At 40.2% G+C, this 16308-nt stretch overlaps 1 protein-coding gene across 1 annotated transcript in view; it reads left to right on the forward strand.

Moving 5' to 3' along the window:
* KIF18A (kinesin family member 18A) overlaps positions 1-16308 on the forward strand; it is a 107998-nt gene that overhangs the window by 54299 nt on the left and 37391 nt on the right. Inside the window, exons 10-12 of the mRNA XM_073350650.1 lie at positions 5220-5384; positions 7531-7652; positions 15836-16074. Of these exons, the coding sequence (XP_073206751.1) occupies positions 5220-5384; positions 7531-7652; positions 15836-16074 (526 nt within the window). The remainder of the gene's footprint in view (positions 1-5219; positions 5385-7530; positions 7653-15835; positions 16075-16308) is intronic.

The raw sequence follows: 16308 nt of genomic DNA on the forward strand, positions 1-16308 counted from the left end.
ATAGTGGGAGAGAGTGGTACAGCTTGGTGTGCAGCTAAGGCTACATAACCAAGGTAGCATGCAGCCTGCCAGTAACTACCTGTGATATATGTATTCAGCAGCATAAGGCAGGAGACAGTAAGGAACAACTTAAATGTTAATGACTGCTGCAGTGCCAAGTAATGGCTTAATGGGCTGGGAAGGGAGAACTGGAAATGTTGGTGGCAGGGGCTACATGTTACGGTGAAGAAGCACATAGTCACACCACTCTCTCTTACTCTCTCAAAATTTCGGTAACAATCATGTAAGAAAAGTGACAAGGTTTTGAAACATAGACCTTGCATGGGATTTCTCTCACCAGCCCTGTTAACAACTACACACTGCAAACATTTCAAAGTAAGACCATTATCCCCATTCCACTATAGCAAATACACAGGAGTTGTGAAGAGCACCAAGGAATCACATAGCAACTGTGTGACCTAGAGGAAAGACTGTTGGACTGGGACTATTCCTAGCTCTGTCATCGGCTTGCTGGATGACTATGGGCACGTCATTTCACTGCTCTGTGCTTCAGTTTCCCATCTCTAAAATGGGGAAAATGATGTAAAGGTCTTTGAGATCTACTGATGAAAAGCACCACATAAAACAATGTCTTTTAATGATTAACCTAGCCACAGTAACATATCATCTGCAAACGTAGGTGAGAATTACGCTTGCCTAAATGACCATTAACTCCTACCAACAAGCATTTCTCTTTTAAAAAAAACTAAGAAATTTAAATAGCAAAAACTTTTATTAATGCAGAGTTAATGTTGCTTGGTGATGGTTCTTGCCCTTCCAGAATATCAAGTTCAGTAAAACTCAAACTTCTGTAAACCAGAAAATACAGAGTTATGGTAAAACACCCAGACAGCCTTAACTCTGCCCTCTTTGAGCGATGCCCCAATATGCCCATAACACAATGTAAAGGCGGAGTGGAACTATGTGTAATAGACAAGTGCTAGCTGAACTTGCCCTGTGCTCAAACAGAGAGCTTACTCCCATGACAGAATACCACACTTGGAAAATTTAACAACCATTTCATACTCTTTTACCACCCTTTCGCACTTGAACACAAGATACCACCTAAACCTATATTTCCCCTGCCCATCATTAAATCCAGAGACTGCTCTCATATTCCACCTCACTGCTGACAGTACCAATGGCAAGAAGGCCCCAGTGCCCTGCTACTGACACAGTCTTACATTTCTGCACTGAGATGATCCATATATTCCATGGCCAGAAGGGATTATTATGATCATCTGATCTCCAGTATAACACAGGCCAGATGTAGACTGGAACCTCAAGCTACATATGTACCTCTTTCCTTTGCTTACACACCTGGGGTGCACTCAGACCCAGGCCTGCTCAGATCAAAATCACAGCTCATTCAAGCTGCTCCAATTTATTCCTTCACTCTTCAAAACAGCTACACCTAACATAGTGCATGCAGCTGGAGTGTATGAGGATAATTCCAATGCCTATTGCCAGCTTCAGGGGGAGCAGAATTAAGATTGTGTGGGCATTTACCTTAATTCTGTATTTCCTGGTTTTCACAAATTTGAGGACTCTCTCTTCTAGATGGGCATGAGGTAGCACCAGGCAACCTTAACTCTGTGTTAACAAAGGTTTTTTTTGTTTTTTTTAATCACTTATTTTTAAAGGACTTTTTTCATTTATGAAAAATTTGTTTTATGTTTTCTCTTTGTTGTTGTATCCAGCTGCTGAGTTTGTGCAGTGTTGAGTGCCATGCAAACCTTCCCCACCTCCATGCTAGGCTCAGGTAGACCCCATCCTGGCAGGAGGTAGGAACCAAACTGTGGGCTGAAAACATGGAAAGTCTCAGTCCAAAAGAAGAATTGCTGAGAGAATGAGAAAGTGAAAACAGAGAATGAAGATTACCTTAACTAGCATTTGTGAAATCAATGTTAATTTGTTTGGGGTTGTTAATTTGTTTGGGGTCCTGAGTACTGCATTCTGTGAACCAATCTTGGGCTACTACTGACCTTTTGCCATGTTCACTTTACATGGGGCTGCCTCTTTGTTTGGCTCATGCATACTGCCCCTTAAAGCCCCAGTCTTCAGCCTCCATAACTAATACCTTCAAGTCTGGGCCTCAGCTCTGCTCTGGGCCTCATTTGCTGCTGCTGCTTGATAGTCCTCTCCTTATTGAATCATAGGACTGGAAAGGACCTTGAGAGATCCTCTAGTTCAGTCCCTTACACTCAAGGCAAGACTAAGTATTATCTAGACCGGGGTGGACAACCTGTGACTCCGGAGCCACATGAGGCTCTTCAGAACTTAATATGTGGCTCCTTGTATAGGCACCGACTCTGGGGCTGGAGCTACAGGTGCTGACTTTCCAATGTGCTGGGGGGTGCTCACTGCTCAACCCCTGGCCCTGCCCCCACTCCACCTTTTCTCTCCCCTGAGCCTGCCATGCTCTCGCTCCCCTACCACTGAGACTCCTGCATGCCACAAAACAGCTGATTGGGAGGTGCGGGGAGGAAGGGATACGCTCTGATCAGAGGGGCTGCTGGTGGGCAGGAGGCCCTGGGAGCGGGGGTGGGTGGGAGCTGATGGTGGGGGCTGCTAACGTATTACTGTGACTCTTTGGCAACGTACATTGGTAAATTCTGGCTCCTTCTCAGGCTCTGGTTGGCAACCCCTGATCTAGACCATCCCTGACGCATGGTTGTCTAATCTGCTCTTAAAAACCTCCTGTGATGGAGATTTCACAACCTCCCTAGGCAATTTATTTCAGTGCTTCCTTACAGATAGGAAGTTTTTTCCTAAAGTCCAACCTAAACCGCCCTTGCTGCAACTTAAGCCCATTGCTTCTTGTCCTATCCTCAGAACTTAAGGAGAACACTTTTTCTCCCTCCTACTTGTAACAACCTTTTATGTACTTGAAAACTGTTATGTCCCCTCTCCATCTTCTCTTCTCCTGACTAATCAAACTCATGTTTTTCAATCTTCCCTCATAGGTCATGTTTTCTAGACCTTGGATCATTTTTGTTGCTCTCCTCTGGACTTTCTCCAATTTGTCCACATCTTTGTTGAAATGTGGAGCCCAGGACTAGGCACAGTACTCCAGTTGAGACCTTACCAGCATAGAGTAGAGAAGAAGAATTACTTCTTGTGTCTTGCTAATACATCCCAGAATGACATTTGCTTTTTTTTTAGGGCTATCGATTAATCACAGTTAACTCACACGATTAACTCAAAAAAATTGTGATTAATCGCACTATTAAACAATAGAATACCAATGGAAATTTATTAAATATTTTTGGATGTTTTTCTACATTTTCAAATACATTGACTTCTGCTACAACACGGAATACAAAGTGTACAGTGCTCACTTTATATTATTTTTGATTACAAATATTTACACTGTAAAAATGATAAAAGAAATAGTATTTTTCAATTCACCTCATACAAGTACTGTAGTGCAAACTATTTATCATGAAAGTGTAACTTACAAATGTAGTTTGTTTTTTGCTTGCTTGCTTACTTGCTTGTTTGTTTTTGTTTTGTGTTTTGGTTACATAACTGCACTCAAAAACAATCTAAAATTTTAGAGCCTACAAGTCAGCTCAGTCCTACTTCTTGTTTAACCAAGCACACAGACAAACAAGTTTGGTTACAGTTTGTAGGAGATAATGCTGCCCACTTCTTGTTTACAATATCACCTGGAAATGAGAACAGGCATTTGCATAGTACTTTTGTAGCCGGCATCACAAGATATTTACATGCCAGATGCACTAAAGATTCATATGTCCCTCTATGCCTCAACCACCATTCCAGAGGACATGCATCCATGTTGATGATGGGTTCTGCTCGATAACAATCCAAAGCAGAGCGGACCGACACATGTTCATTTTCGTCATCTGAGTCGGATGTCACCAGCAGAAGGTTGATTTTCTTTTTTGGTGGTTCGTGTTTTTTACAGTGCAACTATCTGTATTCAAAATAAATATAAAGTGAGGCATTGGACACTTTGTATTCTGTGTTGTAATTGAAATCAATATATTGAAAATGTAAAAAACATCCAAAAATATTTAAATAAATGGTATTTTATTGTTTAAGAGCACGATTAATCGCGATAAATTTTTTTAATCACTTGACAGCCCTACCTTTTTTTGCAACAGTGTTACACTGTTGACTCGTATTCAGCTTGTCATCCACTATGACCCCCGGATCCCTTTCTGCAGTGCTCCTTCCTGGATAGTCATTTCCAGTTGATTGTTCCTTCCTAAGTGGAGTACTTTGGATTTGTCCTTATTGAATTTCATCCTATTTATTTCTGACTGTTTCTCCAGTGACCATTGGTGACCATATGGGTCACTCCCCTCCACCACTTTTAGAATAGTGATAGTGTTTGAGGAATTCGAGTTGAAACTTTCTTGGTTTTGTCCTTCTGCTCCTTTCTTATATACCTACAGCCTTGTCTACACTAACGAGGTAAGTCGATCTAGGTTACACTCATTAAGTTATGTAATTTAAGTTGACGTAGCTTAGATCGATTTACAGCGGTGTCTACACCGTGCTGTGTCGGTGGTAGATGCTTTCCCGCCCACTTAGTTTCCACCTCTCAGGGAGATGGAGTACTGAAGTCAATGGGAGAGCGCTCTCTCATTGACTTATTGCATTTTCACCAGACCCGCTAAATTGATGCCTCTGCATCAATTGCAGTAGCGCTGATTTAGCTCGTAGTGAAGACAAGCCCTACATGTAGTCATGCTGTCATTAGGGGAGCAAGGATTAGAACTCAAGAATTCCTGGCTCTTTTCTTCATTCTTTGTTTACTAGTAACTAGACAGTGCTACCTGTAAGAATAATATAAGTATGTGTAACTTGTCTATTCTATAGTTTGACCATTATGGCTTTTAAATAATTTTTTAAAACATGCAATTTTTGTAAGAGTATTAAACAATTTACTATAATCTCAAAAGTCCTATTGAAAAGACTTCAGAGAAAAAGAACTATGAGTGAGAATATATAAAACAACTTAATCAACTTCAGTAGTGCACTTAGGAAGAGTGTGCTACTTTACAAATATTACATAGATCAATGACTGTGTAAATTGTTTTGACTTTATCTACCCAATTATGGAAGCCTGCAAAGTCTTTTTCATAACAGAACTCAATGAACGTTACAGGGTAGTTTCCCATTAAATTATTTAATATGTTGTATTTCAGGCCACTTGTAAACGGGATCATAGGCTCGCAATGCTTAAAACTCGTCGTTTGCATGTGCAGAAGAAGAAAGAAGAGGAGATGAAACACTTTGAGGAGAATACTAATTGGCTGCATCGTGTTGAAAATGAAATGCGCCTCCTGGGACAAGATGGCCATATTCCACAGGTAAAAGGACTTTCCTTTCAAAGGTAGATTTCAGACATTGTACTCAAACATGCTTATAATAGTTGGGAACAAATTTTTTCCTGGAATTTTTTTAGTTATGGAAGACTCCTCCAGTGCTGATTAGAGCAGTGTCAACTGGTTTAGTCTTCCTTGCACAAATACAGCAGTTCTTCTGCCCCGTCTGAATGTATTGCATTGTTTTAATGCAATTATTTCTCATTCATGAAAATATTTAACTATGTACAGTGGTAAGCACACTGATGGCATTTAAAAGACTGAACAGAACATAGTTTGTAAAAATAGTGTGATACTACATTTTTACTGGCATGGGTTAGGATTTATTGGACACTCAGAAATGAGTTTTAAAGTATTTAAAAGAAGGTATTGGCACACTGGTGTAGGGAGGGAGTTCCAGGCTTGGTGATCAGCATAGGAGTCACTGAAACTAGAGTGTAGGATTTTTATTATAAGCCCTTTCTCTTCAAATTCATGAACAAGGATGAAACTTATGTTAGGTATAGCTATAATTTTCATCCCAAATGTTACTGCTGGGGGAATGGGACAATTTCCCTCCCACAATGCTGAAAGAACTGGCACATGAGATTGCTAGTCCAGAAGCAAAGATTTTTAATGTATCTATCTATTCAGGGGCAGTACCACGTGACTGAACAGCTAATGTCGTACCATACCTATATTTTAGAAAAGGGTGATAGTGTGATCTTGGCAATTACAAACTTGCTAATCTCACCTCAGTAGTGTGCAAGATTTTGGAACATATTTTGAAGGAAAGAATAATTAAATTCATGGAGGTAGATCGTAACAGGAATGTAATGCAACATGGGTTTACCAAAAGTAGATTATGCCAGACTAACCTGATTTCCTTCTTTGAGAAAATAACTGATTTTTTTAGATAAGGGAATTATCTATACATACATAGATATATATGTATGTGTGTGTGTATGTGTATGGGTGTATGTATGTGTGTGTACATAACATCTTATATACATGGACTTCAGTAAAGCATTTGACATGGTGCAATATGGGAAATTATTAGTAACTAAAGAAGATGGTGATTAGAACACGAATTTTAGGGCGGAAAAGGAACCGGCTAACAGGTTGTGCTGAAAGGTGAACTATTGGATTGGAGGGAGGTTACTAGTGGCATTCCTTAAGAATCAGTCTTATGACTAATCATATTTAATATTTTTGTTAATGACCTTGACAAAAAGGTGGGAGTGTGCTACTGAAATTTGCTCATGATACAAAGTTGGGAGGCATCATGATACAGAGGAAGAGTTTTATCTGGTCTCCTTTCCCTGAATCATCAGAAATGTCCATAGCTAGAGATGGGACCCTGGATGGGGTGGACCAGTGATATGAGGTGTCACTGATCATTCTCTCTCTCTCTCTCTCTCTCTTATGTGCTTGACTGGCTGGTTCTTGTTGACATGCTCAGGGTCTAACTGATCACCACATATGGGTTCAGGAGTAAATTTTCCCCCAGGTCAGATTGGTGACCTGGGGGCGGAGAAGGGGCAGAGGGTTCACCTTCATTTGCACCATGGAGTGTGGGTCGCTTGCCAGGATTATCTGGGTGCATATCAGTTACTTCCCTGCCATTGCAAGGGTCTCAGGCATTGGTGCACCTTAGTCCTTCTATTCTCTGCCTGAGACACATAATAGTTTCGTCCCCTGTGGGCTGTACTATTTTGGTATAATTTTCGTTTTGGATTTAGTGTTCAGGTGTTGGGTGGTGTTGGTGGCCTGTGATCTACAGGATGTCAGAATAGATGATCTGGTGGTCCCTTCTGGCCTTAAACTCCATGAATAAAAAAAAAACTAGAATGATTTCTGATATACACAAGATATATGCTATTGTATGTATATGTACTCTTAACTACATCCAGCACACAAATCTGTTTGTGAATGGAAAACTATAGGACAATAGTTAGACATAGCAGTGAAATGCTAACGTAAATTAAATTTTATTTCTTCTGTAAGATTTATTAAATTAAAAGTTGTAGGTGAATTGCAGAACTACTTTTCAAGGTATTGCAGGCTAATCTCTTAAAATCTTTTTGAGACTGAATTTGTGTGTATCGCTCTGAAATTGAAATAATATTTTTTATGTAACTTATTTCTCAAGGTGCTCCATAAAGATCTTCACTGCTACCATTTAAAGCTAGAGGTCAAGGATCTGAAAATGCAGATTGAGCACATGATGTCTCTAGTATCACTTCAAGAGCAGCAACATAAGCAAACAGAAAAGTAAGTATGTGTTTGTATATCGTGCTTGACCTGTGTTCCTCTTCAAAGCTTGTTACATGTATAATAAATGTACACATTTCAGTCAGTTTCAGGTGACAATGGCAGCATAATTTTCCAACCTTTTCTCTAAACTGTTATAGATACTGAAACAAAAAATATATTCCCCTATATAATGGAAAACATCATTAGCATAGTATTCTTGCAATGTTCAACAAAACGTTGAAAATTCCCTCCACCTCCCAGTATCCCTTCAAGATAAGATTTCTCCTGTAATAAAAGGTGAACAGCGTAAGAACGGCCATACTGGGTCAGACCAAAGGTCCATCTAGCCCAGTATCCTGTCTTCCGACAATAGCCAATGCCCGCGGGAATGATCAGAACAGGTTGACTGTGCATTATGTGGAAAAAATACTTCCTTTTGTTTGTTTTAAATCTGCTGCCTATTCAGTTCATTTGGTGGCCCTTAGTTCTTGTGTTATGGGAAGGAGTCAATAACACTTCCTTATTTACTTTCTCCACGCCAGTCATGATTTTATATCCCTATCTCTATCATATCCCGCCCCCTTAGTCATCTCTTTTCCTAGCTAAAAAGTCCCAGTCTTATTAATCTCTCCTCATACAGCAGCTGTTCCATAACCCTAACCATTTTTGTTGCCCTTTTCCAATTTCAATATATCTTTTTTGAGATGGGGCAACCATATCTGCATGCAGTATTCAAGATGTGGGCATACCATTGATTTATATAGAGGCAATATGATATTTTCTCCCTTATGATCTATCCCTTTCTTAATGATTCCCAACATCCTGTTCACTTTTTTGATTGCTGCTGCACGTTGAGTAGGTGTTTTCAGGAAACTATCCACAATGACTCCAAGATCTTTCTTGAGTGGTAACAGCTCATTTAGACCCCATAATTTTATATGTATAGTTAGGATTATGTTTTCCAATGTGCGTTACTTTGCGTTTATCAACATTTAATTTCATCTGACATTTTGTTGGCCAGTCTTCCAGTTTTGAGAGATCCTTGTGTTGCTCCCCGCAGTCTGCCTGGGACTTAACTATCTTGAGTAGTTTTGTATCATCTGCAAATTTTGCCACCTCACTGTTTACCTGTTTTTTCAGATCATTTATGAATATGTTGAATAGGACTGGGCCCAGTAGAGACCCTTGGGGGACACCACTATTTACCTCTCTCCATTCTGAAAACTGACCATTTATTCCTACCCTTTGTTTCCTATCTTTTAACCAGTTGCCAATCCATGAGAGGATTGCCTCTTATCCCATGACTGCTTACTTTGCTTAAGAGCCTTGGTGAGGGATCTTATCAAAGGCTTTCTGAAAATCTAAGTACACTATATCCACTGGATTACCCCTTGTCCACATGCTTGTTGACCCCCCTCAGAGAATTCTAATAGATTGGTGAGGCATGATTTCTCTTTACAAAAACCATGTTGACTATTCCCCAACAAATTATGTTCATCTATGTGTGTGACAATTTTGTTCTTTACTATAGTTTCAATCAATTTGCCCGGTACTGAAGTCAGGCTTACCGGCCCATAATTGCAGGGGTCACCTCTGGAGCCCTTTTTAAAAATTGGTGTTACATTAGCTATCCTCGAGTCAATTGGTACAGAAGCTGATTTAAATGATAGGTTACAGATGACAGTTAGCAGTTCTGCAATTTCACATTTGAATTCCTTCAAAATTCTTGGGTGAATACCATCTGGTCCTGATGACTTATTACTGTTTAGTTCATCAATTTGTTCCAAAACCTCATCTAATGACACCTCAATCTGGGACAGTTTGTCAGATTTCTCACCTAAAAAGAATGTCTCAGGTTTGGGAATCTCCTTCACATCCTCAACTCTGAAGACCAATGCAAAGAATTCATTTAGTTTCTCCGCAATGGCTTATCATCCTTTAGTACTTCTTTAGCATCTCGATTGTCCAGTGGCCCCACTAGTTGTTTAGCAGGCTTCCTGCTTCTGATTTAAAAAAAACTTTAAAAAAAAATTGCTATTACTTTTTGAGTGTTTGGCTAGCTGGTCTTAAAATTCTTTTTTGGCCATCCTAATTATATTTTTACACTTCATTTGCCAGAGTTTATGCTCCTTTCTATTTTCCTCATTAGGATTTAACTTCCACTTTTTGCTTCTCACTGCTTCTTTTACTTCGTTGTTTAGCCATAGTGGCTCTTTTTTGGTTCTCTTACTATGTTATTTAATTTGGGGTATACATTTAAGTTGACCCTCTATTATGGTGTCTTTTAAAAGTTTCCATGCAGCTTGCAGGGATTTTACTTTTGGTGTTGTACTTTTAATATCTGTTTAACTAACCTCCGCATTTTTGTGTAGTTCCCCTTTCTGAAATTAAATGCTACAGTGTTGGGCCACTGTGGTGTTTTCCACACCACAGGGATGTTGAATTTAATATTATTGTCGCTATTACCAAGCGGTCTGGCTTTATTCACCTCTTGGACCTGATCCTATGTTCCACTTAGGACTAAATCAGGAATTGCCTCTCCTCTTGTGGGTTCCAGGACTAACTGCTCCAAGAAGCAGACATTTAAGGTGTCAAGAAAGTTTATCTCTGCATCCATTCCTGAAGTGATATGTACACAGTCAATATGGGGATAGTTGAAATCCCCCATTATTATTGTTTTTTTTATTTTAATAGCTTCTCTAATCTCTTGAGCATTTCACAGTCACTATCACCATCCTGGTCAGGTGGTCTGTAATATATCCCTTATATATTCTTCTTCTTATAATACATTCTTATTATTCAAGCATGGAATTACTATCCATAGAGAGTCTATGATACAGTTTGGTTCATTTAAGATTTTTACTTCATTTGATTCTACGCTTTCTTTCACATTAGTGCCACTACCCCACTAGCACGACCTGTTCTGTCCTTCCGATATATTTTGCACCCTGGTATTACTGTGTCCCATTGATTATCCTCATTCCACCAAGTTTCTGTGATGCCTATTATATCAATATCCTCATTTAATATGAGGTACTCTAGTTTGCCCATCTTATTATTTAGACTTCTAGAATTGGTATATAAGCACTTCAAAAACTTGTCACTTTTTAACTGTCTGCCATTACATGATGTAATTGAATGGGACCTTTTTTTCTTTTGACTGTTTCTCATCAGATCCAACCTGTATTTTATCATCTTCCATCCTCTCCTCCTTATTAGGACATAGGGAATCTCCATTTATAGATCCTCCCCTAAGGGATGTCCAAGCCACACGCTCCTCCGCCCCTGTCTGCTTTCCCCCAGACCTCAGTTTAAAAACTGCTCTGCAACCTTTTTAATTTTAAACAACAGCAATCTGGTTCCATTTTGGTTTAGGTGGAGCCCATCCTTCCTGTGTAGGCTCCCCCTTTCCCAAAAGTTTCCCCAGTTCCTAATACATCTAAACCCCTTCTCCCTTCACCATTGTCTCATCCACGCATTGAGACCCTGCAGTTCTGCCTGTCTAACTGGCTGTCAAGGTTCCTCCCCGACTCTGAACTCTAGGGTACAGGTGTGGGGACCTGCATGAAAACCTCCTAAGCTTACTTTTACCAGCTTAGGTTAAAACTTCCCCAAGGTACAAATTAATTTTATCCTTTGTCCTTGGAATATCCACTGCCACCACCAAACTCTAACTGGGTTTACTGGGAAACGTAGTTTGGACACGTCTTTCCCCCCAAAATCTTCCCAACCCTTGCACCCCACTTCCTGGGAAAGGTTTGGTAAAAATCCTCACCAATTTGCATAGGTGACCACAGACCCAAACCCTTGGATCTGAGAACAATGAAAAAGCATTCAGTTTTCTTACAAGAAGACTTTTAATAGAAATAGAAGTAGATAGAAGTAAAGGAATCACCTCTGTAAAATCAGGATAGTAGATACCTTACAGGGTAATTAGATTCAAAACATAGAGAACCCCTCTAGGCAAAACCTTAAGTTACAAAAAAGACACACAGACAGAAATAGACATTCTATTCAGCACAGTTATTTTCTCAGCCATTTAAAGAAATCATAATCTAACACATACCTAGCTAGATTACTTACTAAAAGTTCTAAGACTCCATTCCTGTTCTATCCCCGGCAAAAGCAGCGTGCCGACAGACACAGATCGTTTGTTTCTCTCCCTCCTCCCAGCTTTTGAAAGTATCTTGTCTCCTCATTGGTCATTTTGGTCAGGTGCCAGCGAGGTTACCTTTAGCTTCTTAACCCTTTACAGGTGAGAGGATTTTTCCTCTGGCCAGGAGGGATTTTAAAGGGGTTTACCCTTCCCTTTATATTTATGACACTGGCCCTGTGTGTGGAACTGGAAGCTTTCAGAGAATGCTACCATAGAGGGCCTGGACTTCAGTCTCTTACCTAGCAGCCTAAATTTGGGCCTCCAGGATCTCTCCCCTATCCTTCCCTGTGTCGTTGGTACCTACATGAACCACAACCACCAGCTCCTCCCCAGCACTACACATAAACCTATCTAGATGTCTCAAGAGATCCGCAACCTTTGCAACAGGCAGGCAAGTCACCCTGCGGTTCTCCCGGTCATCACATATGTCATAAATATAAAGGGAAGGGTAAACCCCTTTGAAATCCCTCCTGGCCAGGGGAAAGCTCCTCTCACCTGTAAAGGGTTAAGAAGCTAAAGGTAACCTCGCTGGCACCTGACCAAAATGACCAATGGGGAGACAAGATACTTTCAAAAGCTGGGAGGAGGGAGAGAAACAAAGGGTCTGTGTCTGTCTGTAGTCGTCTTGACCCGGGATAGACCAGGAATGGAGTCTTAGAACTTTTAGTAAGTAATCTAGCTAGGTATGTGTTAGATTATGATTTCTTTAAATGGCTGAGAAAAGAATTGTGCTGAATAGAATAACTATTTCTGTCTGTGTATCTTTTTTGTAACTTAAGGTTTTGCCTAGAGGGGTTCTCTATGTTTTGAATCTAATTACCCTGTAAGATATCTACCATCCTGATTTTACAGGGGGGATTTCTTTATTTCTATTTACTTCTATTTTTTATTAAAAGTCTTCTTGTAAAACACTGAATGCTTTTTCATTGTTTTCAGATCCAAGGGTTTGGGTCTGTGGTCACCTATGCAAATTGGTGAGGCTTTTTACCAAACCTTGTCCAGGAAGTGGGGTGCAAGGTTTTGGGAAGTATTTTGGGGGGAAGGACGCGTCCAAACAGCTCTTCCCCAGTAACCAGTATTAGTTTGGTGGTGGTAGCGGCCAGTCCAAGGATAACGGGCGTAAAATTTTGTACCTTGGGGAAGTTTTGACCTAAGCTGGTAAAGATAAGCTTAGGAGGTTTTTCATGCAGGTCCCCACATCTGTACCCTAGAGTTCAGAGTGGGGGAGGAACCTTGACAACATATAAAGCTATCTATGTTTCTAATGATCAAATAGCCCATTATAGTAAATCCTCACTTAACATTGTAGTTATGTTCCTGAAAAATGCAACTTTAAGTAAACTAATCCAATTTTCCCATAAGATTTAATGTAAATGCGGGGGTTAGGTTCCAAGGAAATTTTGGGGGGGCAGATAAAAGGTATTATATACTGTACGGTACTGTGGTTGGGAAGTGCCCCAGCTTACCCCACACAGGCACAGCCCGCTGTAGACAAGGACACTAGGAAGCACCTTCGCAGCAGCAGTGGCAGCTTACCTGGAGAAGAACAGGCACTGACTTTGCTGGGGGATGCTCCAGGCCCGCCTCTTCCTGTCCTCGCTCCACTCCAGGCCCACCTCTTCCCCAGAGCACACCGCATCCCCGCTCCTTCCCCACCCCCCAGAAAGTCCTAAGAGCCGCCAAACAGTGGTTTGGCAGGTTTACGACTTTCTGGGAGGGAGGGGGAGGAGTGGAGACGTGACACTTCCTCGCTCCTTCCCCTCCCTCCCAGAAAGTCCTAAGCGCCGCCAAACAGCTGTTTGGCGGTGGGGGAAGCGCTGGGAGGGAGGGGGAGGAGGCGGAGAAGAGGAACTTGTGCAATGCTTCCTTGTAAAGTCGCTGCTCTTCCACAAAATCTTACATGCAGTGTACAGAGCAGGTAGCCAAACAACATAAGGAAGCATTGCACAGTTTTAAACGAACATGTTCCCTAATTGAGCAGGAACGTAACTTTGAAACAACGTTAAGCAGGAGGACGTTAAGTGAGGAGTTACTGTACTAATACCTGTCTCTTCCTAATAACACGTAGGCTGATCTGCAAGAAATAAGATTATTTTCAGCTGCAATTGTCAAACTTCTCAGAGATCATGTTGCTTCCAAGCTATTTTGAAAACATTTTCTTATTTGTAAATCTCTCTGGTATTGCAAACGTATGGAGCTTTTAAAGAACTGAATATTACTGACATTTCTGTTGTGTTATCACTGAATTACTAGTATACTTCCAAAAGAGAGTTGTTTAAAATATGGCTTTTTATTTCATTAGCATTTAAGTACCAGAGTTGCTGGATTTTTTTCTTTCTTTGTTGTCAAATTTCGTATGTTGTAGTATGCTTCCTTTTATTGGCAACAAAAAGTGAATGAATAGCAAACAGCAGCTGAGTAAAGGATATTCCATATTAAGACCAAGTTTAAGGTAAAGTTGCTTCCAAGTAGCACAAAACTTTTAACAAAGGGATGGAGTGTGAGGGCAAGATATTTTCATTCATTGATGCATAGGTCCATCAATGACTATTAGCCAAGATGGGCAGGGATGGTGTCCCTAGCCTCTGTTTGCCAGAAGTTGGGAATGGGCAACAGAGGATGGATCACTTGATTGTGTTATGTTCATTTCCCCTGAAACACCTGGCATTGGCCACTATCAGAAGACAGGATACTGGGCTAGATGGACCTTTTGGTCTGATCTCGTATGGCCATTCTTATATTCATTTACAATTCATACAGTCCCTATTGCTGCCCTGCAGAGTGTATGCATTCCAGAAGTTACCCTGCATAAAACTTTGGTGCTCTGTGTCCCACTCTGCCTCGTCCAGTGGAGCGCAGGCACAGACTGCAATGCTACCCATAGACTTTATAAAGGATGCTGATATAATTTTCATATGTATACCAAACAATAAGAGTGATGTTTATAATCTCCCCGTGCCTTAAGGTACATCGACAGAGGCTAACCTACCTGAACTAGCTTGACTCCAGCTATCTCAGGTAACAATAGCCACAGGCTATCGAGTAGAGTATGTAACCAGGACTCGTGCCAGGCTCATACTGCCTACGCCACGCTGTCTCCACTGCTATTGTTACCCATGCTAGCTGGATTCAAGCTAGTTAAGGTAGGCTAGCCAGTGCACAGCTTTTGCTATGTTGACATACCCTTAGACTTAAATGGCATTTAATGATGAGCGAAGTCTAATTTTGTTACACAGAAGCTGTTATACAGCTAATGGAATTCAAGAAAGTTAGATGTTTTGAGCAGATTTTTTAAAATCAACTATCCGTGTTAAATGCCATTACTGCAAACAACACAAGTGCTGAATAAGCCACACAAACCTGCAAAACTGAAACTGGAACTCTGGCCCACATTTTGGATGCTGTATAAAAAGTGAAAACCACCACTTTGATGCCTGATTGAAAAATAATTGAATTGAAGAAAAGTCTATGTTGGTTATCTGAAGAGATATATAATTGAAAAATAAATGTCAGAACTCTCTAATATTATCAAAATATATCAACCATACTTCTGTGCTATTATTTTTCTTTCTTTTTTTTTTTTTTTTTTTTTTTTTGGTGTATTACTAGGATGATAAAGAATTTTCATATACATCATATTTAAAAGCTCAGGGAAGAGAACACCACCAAAATTAGCAGTGATTTCTGCATGGGGTTTTAGTACTTTTCAGAAGTTGATTACGCTTCTTTCAAATTGAATCAAACAATAAGGCTACTAAATCAACAATAGACTTTAAGGCCAGAAGGAACCAAAGTCATGATCTAATCTGACCTGGTGCATATTGCAGGCCACAGAACCTTGCGGATCCACTCTCTAGTTTAAACCTGCAAGTGACCCGGGTCCCAGTTTGCAGTGGAAGGCAAAAAACTTGCAGGTGCTCAGCCAATAGTAGTTTTTATATTCTAATAGTGGTAGTTCATAGCTAGGTTACTGTTGACTAGACTAAAACTTTCATTTAAAGATATTTAAAATTATCTTTGGGTTTTTTTGTTTGTTTGTTTGTAGAGTACTAAATGCTTTGCTTCCAGTTCTAAGAAAACAGTACATCACCTTAAAAGAAGCAGGGCTGGCAAATGCTGTCATTGAGGCTAACTTCAAGGAGGTTGAACAGCTGATTCAGAGACCAAAAACAGTAGTTTGGGCTGACCAACCTGTTGAAGAGGAACCAAAACAAAATGATCAACCAGAGATGTCTGTTATCCTGGCGTTTCCACAACTTGCAAGCAATCCAAATACACCTTGCCGTAAGTATATAATTAAATTTTCTAATGAGAATAATTTGAGGTGTTGCCCCAAAAAGCCATGATTGATTTGGATAGATTACTTACATTCATTTTTGGCAATATAGATTAGCAATGCCTGCATTTTTTTATGTGAACTGTGTCTGTTAAATTGCCATCTATCCCATAAAAATCTTGCAAACACTACCCAAACTTTTGGTGCACAATGATGGTCATAAATCAGCTACTTTTGCGGAT

Source organism: Lepidochelys kempii, chromosome 6 (genome assembly GCF_965140265.1).
Source record: "Lepidochelys kempii isolate rLepKem1 chromosome 6, rLepKem1.hap2, whole genome shotgun sequence".
NCBI lineage: Eukaryota > Metazoa > Chordata > Testudines > Cheloniidae > Lepidochelys > Lepidochelys kempii.